This window comes from Sinocyclocheilus rhinocerous, unplaced genomic scaffold (assembly GCF_001515625.1).
Source record: "Sinocyclocheilus rhinocerous isolate Xijiao unplaced genomic scaffold, SAMN03320098_v1.1 scaffold263, whole genome shotgun sequence".
NCBI lineage: Eukaryota > Metazoa > Chordata > Actinopteri > Cypriniformes > Cyprinidae > Sinocyclocheilus > Sinocyclocheilus rhinocerous.
The window spans coordinates 1,317,204-1,327,048 of NW_015645086.1; the positions used below are offsets into that span (position 1 = coordinate 1,317,204).

The 9,845-nt window shown below is 38.4% G+C and overlaps 1 protein-coding gene across 1 annotated transcript in view; it reads right to left on the bottom strand.

Annotated features, from left to right (window-relative positions):
- LOC107705655 (contactin-3-like) overlaps nucleotides 1–9,845 on the bottom strand; it is a 96,208-nt gene that overhangs the window by 3,687 nt on the left and 82,676 nt on the right. Inside the window, exons 16-21 of the mRNA XM_016509047.1 lie at nucleotides 8,298–8,368; nucleotides 7,754–7,988; nucleotides 5,376–5,485; nucleotides 4,772–4,958; nucleotides 2,824–2,936; nucleotides 2,269–2,434 (exon numbers count right to left, since the gene is read on the bottom strand). Of these exons, the coding sequence (XP_016364533.1) occupies nucleotides 2,269–2,434; nucleotides 2,824–2,936; nucleotides 4,772–4,958; nucleotides 5,376–5,485; nucleotides 7,754–7,988; nucleotides 8,298–8,368 (882 nt within the window). The remainder of the gene's footprint in view (nucleotides 1–2,268; nucleotides 2,435–2,823; nucleotides 2,937–4,771; nucleotides 4,959–5,375; nucleotides 5,486–7,753; nucleotides 7,989–8,297; nucleotides 8,369–9,845) is intronic.

Genomic DNA, 9,845 nt, shown 5'->3' on the forward strand with positions numbered 1-9,845 from the left:
TATTGTGATGTTTTTATCAGCTGTTTGGACTCTCAACCTGACGGCACCCATTCACCGCAGAGGATCCACTGGTGAGCAAGTGATATAATGCTAAATTTCTCCAAATCTGTTCCAATGAAGAAACAAGCTCATCTACATCTTGGATGTCCTGAGGGTAAATTTTCAGTTTTTGAAACCCAACTGTGCACAACTGTTCATAAGCTTGGGGTCTATAACATTCTTTAATCTAGGAAGTATCTTATGCTCAACAATTATTTATTTAATCAAAATTAGAGTAAAAACAGTTGCATTTTCACTGAGGTCCAGCAGATGCTCACTAAGCAGACTTAACTAGTTTAAATGGCTAACTAATTAATACTAAAGCAGGTTGGAAAACCTTGCTATTGGCACAGCTAATAATTTCCAACATTAACAATGGAAAAGAGTCAGGGTTTTTTCTTGAAAACGAGACATTGCAGGCCTTTCGATGAAAAATGTGAACAATAAGCCACAGAGAACAGTTGTCCCTTGCAGTTGAATCATCCTGTGACATTGTATGCATGGGGGAGCGGAGACCAACGGGCAGAGATAGATGGCGAGAGCTTGGGCTAGTTAATAAAGATCAGACTGCTTAGCCCTGTGGAGAATAAAAGGTGTACGAGGAGGACACATCAAATCAGTGAGAACTCATTTAGAGAGGCGCATTAAACTCTGTGGGCTGCAGTAAGAGAGCATCTCCGCTGCAAACTGCACCTGCGCTCTTCACTCGGGGGAACAGGAGGAGAACATTATGAGGTCAACTGTGAATTGTTTATTTTATAGGGGCCTGTGTGTTTAATATCCCTTTGGCATTGAATATTTATCTTTTACATCATGGGCATTGAAAGAGGAGGGCAATGGATGTGCTTTGCACACGCCTGCAGGTTTAACTCACGTACGGAAATGTAATATTGTGTAAGGATGCAGACATAAAATAAATGAGCCGAATATAAACAACTGATAAAATCGAATTCATAAATCGATCATTTTTCTAAAGTAACACTGTCCAACAGGGACACCGGGATGGTAGCATTTTTTTTTGGCCTCCCTTGAGTTTGTTGCATTTTCATAAAGGTCCTAAAGGGTAATCAGCAAATATGAGCAGTGACTTCACAGCAGTGTGATTGGCTCATAACTCTGTCAGTGTCATTCCCTCTTATCATTGTTCACAACCAGTCCACAAGAAGAGATGGATGGAATAAACATTGAGTAAACTATTCAGCCACTTAGTTATATCACCACTCTGATTCGGAAAGATCTGCGAGTCAGGCGAGGTGAGTTTTTAGAGTGAAATTTGAATTTGATTAATCTAGGGCAGGACTTATTTTGATTCAACAGTAATTGATTGGATGGTGAAAAGAATATATGTTACATTCCAAATATTTTGCTATTGGTTAATATTATTCAATAGCCACGCAGCCTGAGTGACGCCAGCAGAAAAGGCAAGTTATTTGAGAGGTGGAGCATATTATAACATTTCCCCTATTGTTACAATTAGATTTAAGTGAGCGTTAAATGACAGCAAAATTAATCTTAAAAAATATATATATTCCCTTGGTAAATGTAATCTATAGCCAATCTCAAAATGAATAGCCATTTTTCATACTGTACATTTTAATGTTGTGTTGCCTAAATTCACTTTTAGCATTTTTAGAATTATAATATCAGCAATCATTTTAATTTTGGTGCATCTGTAATTATAATGAATAATGAATTTCCACTACCTTTCAAAAATCTGGGGTCAGTAGGTTTTTTTTTCTTTTATGAGCAAAAGAAGTCTCTTATGTTCAACAAGGCTGCATTTTTTTGGTCAAAAATATAGTAAAAATAGTAATTATGTGAAATGCTATCACAATTTAAAATAACCGTTTCCTATTGTAATATATTATAAAATGTAATTTATTCCTGTGATGCAAAGCTGAATTTTCAGCATCATTACTCCAGTCTTCAGTGTCACATGATCCTTCAGAAATCATTCTAATATGCTGATTTGCTGCTCAAGAAACATTTATTATTACGCAGTTGTGCTGCTTAATTATTTTGTGAAAACTTTTGATGAATAAAGTTCAAACGAACAGTATTTATTTGAAATAGATTTTAAAATTTTTTATTCCTTGCTAAATTAAAGTATACATTATTATTATTGACACCAAACTTTTGAACAATATTGTACACTGTACTAAAAAAAAACTTATTTCAGAAGACCAATACACTCAAATTCATCAAATTTAAAAATGAGTGCGTTCTTACTAAGTTTATGTATGTTGATGGGTTCGGTTGGCATCCCTTCTCCTCCGTCACTCAGCGCTCGTATCTGAATGATGTAATCATCATCTGCAGGTAGCGTGAGCTCCACTGAGGTCAGATTTGTTGTTATTGTGTTAATTTCTTTATGCCGGTTCCTTCTGTAGGACACCTGCAGAGAACAAATGAGAGAGGTGCTAACAACCACTTAGATTTATTCAGCACAAGCTATTTTAGTCGATAAAGGAAGTAAAATCAAATGATCATACACTGTAGGGAACTGTGTTTATTAGCACACCTGGTGTTTTCGCTATACTGTACAGCACATATTTTGAAAATCTGCGGTATAAATTAGTTTTATTTTTAATTTCCGTTACCACTAAGGTGGGTAATCGTCCAACAAAATAAATATATACACTTTAATGCAGCACTGCAGTTGTTTAACAACTTTAATACAGTTGTTTCCTAAATGCTCACTGGAATAGAACAAGCTAATATGATTATATGAAAATAATGCCCTACAGTTTGGCTTTGAGGTTTACATTTCTGGGAAGCACTTACCTGATAGCCAGTAACATCTGACTCCATCTCCAGAGAAATGACAGGCTCCCAATGAACAGTGAGTTTAGAGCCAATCAAATTCCACTCCACATTCAAAGGTGGCTGCCCGGGTGCTGAGAGGAAACACCACCATTAGTTACTGTACATGTGACGACATAATACATTATGACATTATGAACAAACAGACAGCCAGGCACCTCTCCTGTCAATGTCATTATGTATTATACTATACTTAAGAGTAGAGTTCTAGAAATATGAATGACTATTCTGGCATTTCAAACACGTATGACTTGCTTTCTTCTGTAAAACACAAAAGGAAACTTTTGGCAAAAAGTCAAAACAAAACAACTAAACAAAACAAAACAAAAACATATAGTCACCAAGGACCATCACCCTCCAGAAAGGACAACAAACACATAAAAATAGTCCATATGTTTTCTATGCTATATTCCAAGTCTTTTGAGTATGCAAACTAAGGACTACTTAGGTACTTTTGCTGGTCACTGTATTCTTTCGCTGTATCAGAAAGAGCAGCATGAACATTTCATTTAAATATCTCGTTATATTTCCCACGGACAACAAAGAAAGACATAAAAGTTTGGAACGATGATGGTTATTAAATGCTGACTGAATCTTATAACCTTATAACCAATAATCCTTTAAATCTCTATTTTTCTTTACATTTATTCAGCAAGGACACACAACAAAAGTGACAGTAAATACATTTATAATGTTACAAAAATTGCCATTTCAAATCAATGCTTTCTATTCATGTGACGCTGAAGACAGGAGTAATGGCTGCTGAAAATTCACCTTTTCCATTAATGGAATACAGTAACATCTCCATCTCCAGAGAAATGACAGGCTCCCAATGAACAGTGAGCTTAGAGCCAATCAAATTCCACTCCACATTCAAAGGTGGCTGCCCGGGTGCTGAGAGGAAACATACATTACATTATGACATTATGAACAAACAGACAGCCAGGCACCTCTCCTGTCAATGTCATTATGTATTATACTATACTTAAGAGTAGAGTTCTAGAAATATGAATGACTATTCTGGCATTTCAAACACGTATGACTTGCTTTCTTCTGTAAAACACAAAAGGAAACTTTTGGCAAAAAGTCAAAACAAAACAACTAAACAAAACAAAACAAAAACATATAGTCACCAAGGACCATCACCCTCCAGAAAGGACAACAAACACATAAAAATAGTCCATATGTTTTCTATGCTATATTCCAAGTCTTTTGAGTATGCAAACTAAGGACTACTTAGGTACTTTTGCTGGTCACTGTATTCTTTCGCTGTATCAGAAAGAGCAGCATGAACATTTCATTTAAATATCTCGTTATATTTCCCACGGACAACAAAGAAAGACATAAAAGTTTGGAACGATGATGGTTATTAAATGCTGACTGAATCTTATAACCTTATAACCAATAATCCTTTAAATCTCTATTTTTCTTTACATTTATTCAGCAAGGACACACAACAAAAGTGACAGTAAATACATTTATAATGTTACAAAAATTGCCATTTCAAATCAATGCTTTCTATTCATGTGACGCTGAAGACAGGAGTAATGGCTGCTGAAAATTCACCTTTTCCATTAATGGAATAAATGGCATTTGAAAATATATTAAAGTAGAAAAGAGTTCTATTTTTCCACAACACTACAGATTTTTACTATATTTTTGATCAAATAAATGCACATTTGAAAAAAAACAAAAAAAAACTTTAACAATAATAACAGTACAGTATATCAAATCACAGGTGTCTTTATCCCTTTTCAACAATAAAAAGGACATTTTTTTTTACAAAGTGCAAATATTAAAATTAGACAAAAAATATAATATAATATAATATAATATAATATAATATAATATATGTACCTGCAGAGGCAATGCTTAAATAAACTGATAATTTTAAGAAGCATATACTTACGGGACTTCTTGGTGGTCACATTGATGGTGGGAGACCGAGGGCCAGTTCCCGCCGTGTTGAAAGCGCTCACTGTCAGGAAATACTGAGTGTATTCTCTCAGTCCACTGATGTTAACCTTGTTCTGATTGGCAGACACTCTGACTTTGCCCATGGTCTCTGGTTTTGTATCATCCTCCCAGTACACCACCTGATTTCAAGAGCAATGGAGAGAAAGCACAGACTGTGGGATCTAAAGCCTCACGGATATAATGCTACGGTGCCATTATGTTCAGTGCAGGAGAATTATTATACAGGCGTTTTTCCACTTTTCTCCACACAGTGGGTTTGGGGGTGACATGGATAGAGGGTTTCACAGAGGAATGTCTAATGTTTTCTCTGTGTCCTCAAAAAAGATGAAGAAAAGCCATTTCACCCGTGCTGCAGAGAGGGCCTCCTATGCATACGGTAAGAACGGGGTACCCTATTCTTATTTTCAAATGGAGCGTTTCCATGGGTACAGAGGGAACTTTGAGGTGCAGCGTGGGAGATGACAGGCTCTGACAGAACCCACGGTGCATTTCAAAACAGGACAGAGAGTCATTTCCATTTAGAAGAAGGGACGCACCTCGTAGCCCAACACTCTTTCTGGGGAAGTGCTGAGAATGTGCCAGCTCACTTCAATTTCAGTGGCAGAAATGCTTCTGGCCCACACGCCATCTGGAACGCCACTGGGCTCTGAGAGGAAAGATAAAAAGAGAAAAAGATGAATGCATAAAGACAAGAAGAAAGGAGAAGAAAAGAGATAAGGAAATATGAGAAAAGAAGAGCAAAAATAAGACGAATAAGACAAAACTAAAAGAGAAGAAAATGAGACTGAAAGAATAGAGATGAGAAGAGGATTCAATGAAGAGAGATATAAATGAGACAAAACTGCGAGAAGAGATGAGATAAAACGAGAGAAGACAAGAAGAGAAAAGATGAGATCAAGAGAAGGGAAGAGAAGAACTAGGATGGAACAAGGGGAGAAACTGAAATGAGACTGAAAAGAAAGAGAAGAGAACAGAAAAGAGACGTGACGAGAGGAGAAAAAAAATGAGAAGATGAAATGAGATAAGACTGAAAGAGAAGAGATGGGATGAAACAAGACAAGACAGGATGAGAAGAGACACGACTATGAGTGGAGAAGACCAAAATAAGACAAGATCGAAAAAGAATAGACAAGAAGAAAAGAGGATGCAACAAAGACAGATGTAAACAAGACAAAACTGAAAGAGAAGAAATTAGATAACATGAGAAGACAACCTAAGAAAAGAGACTAGAGAGGACGAGAAGAGAAGAACTAGGATGCAACAAGGAGTGAAGCCGAAACGAGACTGAAAGGAAAGAGAAGAAAAGAAAAAAAGAGAAGAGGTAGGAAGACAAGAAATGAGATGATGAAATGAGATAAAAGTGAAAGAGGAGAGACGAGATGAAACAAGCTGAGATAGGATGAGAAGAGACACAACTACGAGGAGAGAAGACCAAAATGAGAAAAGAGAATGGAACAAAGAGAAATGTAAACGAGACTGATAGTGAAGAGATGAAATAAAAAAAAAAGGACAAGAGGAGAAAAGATGAGATCAGGCGAAGGGAAGAGACACAAGGAGACAAGAACAGAAGAACTAGGACGCAAAAAGGTGGAAGCCGACTGAAAGAGGAGGAGGAATAAGACAAGACAAGACTAGACGAGAAGAGACAAGATGAGAAAAAAAGCATGTCAGTGCACAAATCAGAGGCTGATGAAAAATAATTTATGAATGGCTGATGCAAAATCTTTTGTCTCTAAAATGGTAAATTACTAGCCTTTATTTTAACAGGATAGATGAGTGACATAAAGGAACATTATCTGTACAGGAATTCAATTAATGCGGTAGCTTCCTGACACACCACTGTCTCCTCATCACTCCACGCTGTAATAGCTCATCTCAAACTGATCCTAACTAGCTGAAAGTTTCCCACACTGCTGCTTCAACAGGATGAGAAGAGACACAACTACGAGGAGAGAAGACCAAAATGAGAAAAGAGAATGGAACAAAGAGAAATGTAAACGAGACTGATAGTGAAGAGATGAAATAAAAAAAAAAGGACAAGAGGAGAAAAGATGAGATCAGGCGAAGGGAAGAGACACAAGGAGACAAGAACAGAAGAACTAGGACGCAAAAAGGTGGAAGCCGACTGAAAGAGGAGGAGGAATAAGACAAGACAAGACTAGACGAGAAGAGACAAGATGAGAAAAAAAGCATGTCAGTGCACAAATCAGAGGCTGATGAAAAATAATTTATGAATGGCTGATGCAAAATCTTTTGTCTCTAAAATGGTAAATTACTAGCCTTTATTTTAACAGGATAGATGAGTGACATAAAGGAACATTATCTGTACAGGAATTCAATTAATGCGGTAGCTTCCTGACACACCACTGTCTCCTCATCACTCCACGCTGTAATAGCTCATCTCAAACTGATCCTAACTAGCTGAAAGTTTCCCACACTGCTGCTTCAAATGCTGAGCATGAGATTTCAGAGCTAAAACCACCTGACATTTACAACACAACATCACGTACATGCTTTACTTACAATAAAAAGAAAATTGCATTATGGATTCTTGGACATTTAGCAAAATATCAAATATATTTCCTGTTACAAAAGGGTAAATTACTGCTAAAAGAACAGAAAATTGGCACCAACAGTGTTGGAGGAACCCATAAAATGATATAGAATGATATAATCTAAATCTATAGCCTTTTCCTCGACCATTTGTTATAAAATGAGCCATGTTATTTCAGCGCTGCGCATAATAAAGTGCTGGTGGTAAAGGAATCAATTCCAGCCTGTTCTTTCAATGTTTTATGCACCTTACAATGGATGAATAAATATATAGCAAAAAGAAAAAATCCATTGAAAACACTGCAAATGAGTGAAAAGGTACGCTTTTGTGCGCTGCTCATCATGCGATGGACAGTCTCACCATTCTCGGCCGAGAACACAATGGTAACGGGGCTGAACGGTCCCTGGCCTTTGGTGTTGTAGGCACCCACTTTGACGCCAAATGGAGAAAAGGGCGGGATGCTCTCGTTCCGGTACACGTAACGGAACTGCGATGGTATGGAGGTGACGGCGTGCGTCCAGTTGACCTCCCCCAGCGGCCGGAAAGCGATGATGTAGCCGAAACCATCTCCGTTTTGCAGGTCTTCAGGCACAGGCTGGGAGGGAAACAAAAAACTATAGTGATATTAAAACATACAGACCAGATCCAGCCTCAGGTTCACACCCAGTGCCTTTCCAAATCCCACACAGTTTTTGCAAAGTGATGCAACCTCTTGAGAGCACAAATGATCCGCTTTCTAATATACAACCAAATTTGAATTGAATGCCATTACGGGAGTAAAGGGCCCAGATGGAAAACAGGCTTGGCTTTGACTAAGGTAATAAACACCCCCATTCAATTCCATTTAATTAGCCAAAACTATTACCTCGCACAGAGGGAGTGATAATATAGACAGATGACTTACCTCCCATGTTATTACTAACTCTGACTTGGAACCACCCCCACCTCCAACATCGGTGGGGGCCGTGTCAGGAACTGCGTACAGAAAAACAAAGAAAAAAAACAGCCATGTTTTCAGTACAGCGGATTGATGCAGACCCTGCCTTCCTCATTGTTTCTTTTCTTTTTCTTTTACTCAAAGCCTCATTATCAAGTATCAAATGTAACAAAGCTCCGGTCCCTTAGCAACTGTTTTTAAAAGATTCTGTGGGCAGCGTCTGAGTTAACTGCCTTTGTTTCAAGTGAATTTCACCATTTGCCAAGAGTCTCTCAACAATAATGCTCGAAGAATTCGTTCTATAATATACAAAGAGGCACTTGAGCATTGAATGCACCGAAATTGTATCGCATCATCATGGGACGTTTGAAAAATATGGACACTTGAGCATTAGTGGGTTCAACCTCAGACAGCATGCCCACGGACCGCCTACAATCGCTTACTGACCATCTGATGCATACTGCACACAAAACTCTATTGCGCTTTCTTGATCTGGCAAGCTCTGTTCTGATTGGCTGACAAATTTGATGGGCAATTTTTTCACAAGGTACTTTTTGAAGATGAAATTAGCTCTGAATTTGCCAAAGTTTGAAATGTTACATTAAATCAGATCAAGACTACTCAGAGCAGTACTGTCTGTGAAATAGTCTGTACTACTTTTGGAAGGGTAGACATTCTGATCTTGGAGTAATTTTGCTTCTGACCCCTTCTTTGTTAATCGGGTCAAAGAAAATTGCTAGTTAACAAAAGGCGTTTCGATTGTCTGTTCACAAAAATTAAACCGGGCCCACTCATCGTTTTAATCATACGCTAGATTTAATTATATCGCATGGAATTGATTAAACAATTTTAATCAAAGCATACTGGTAATGAAAATATGATGAGAAAAAATAACAGTGCAAGATACACCAATCAGGGATAACATAATGACCACCTTTCTAATATTGTGTTGGTCCCCCTTTTGCTGCCAAAACAGCCCTGACCCATCGAGGCATGGACTCCACTAGACCCCTGAAGGTGTGCTGTGGTATCTGGATGTTAGCAGCAGATCCTTTAAGTCCTGTAAGTTGTGAGGTGGGGCCTCCATGGATCGAACTTGTTTCTTCAGCACATCCCACAGATGCTCGATTGGATTCAGATCTGGGGAATTTGGAGGCCAAGTCAACACCTCAAACTCAATGTGCTCCTCAAACCATTCCTGAACCATTTTTGCTTTGTGGCAGGGCGCATTATCCTGCTGAAAGAGGCCACAGCCACCAGGGAATACCGTTTCCATGAAAGGGTGTACATGGTCTGCAACAATGCTTAGTTAGGTGGTACGTATCAAAGTAACATCCACATGGACGGCAGGACCCAAGGTTTCCCAGTAGAACATTGCCCAAAGAGTCGCACTGCCTCCGCCGGCTTGCCTTCTTCCCATAGTGCATCCTGGTGCCATGTGGCTTGCCTTCTTCCCATAGTGCATCCTGGTGCCATGTGTTCCCCAGGTAAGCGATGCACAAGCAACCCGCCATC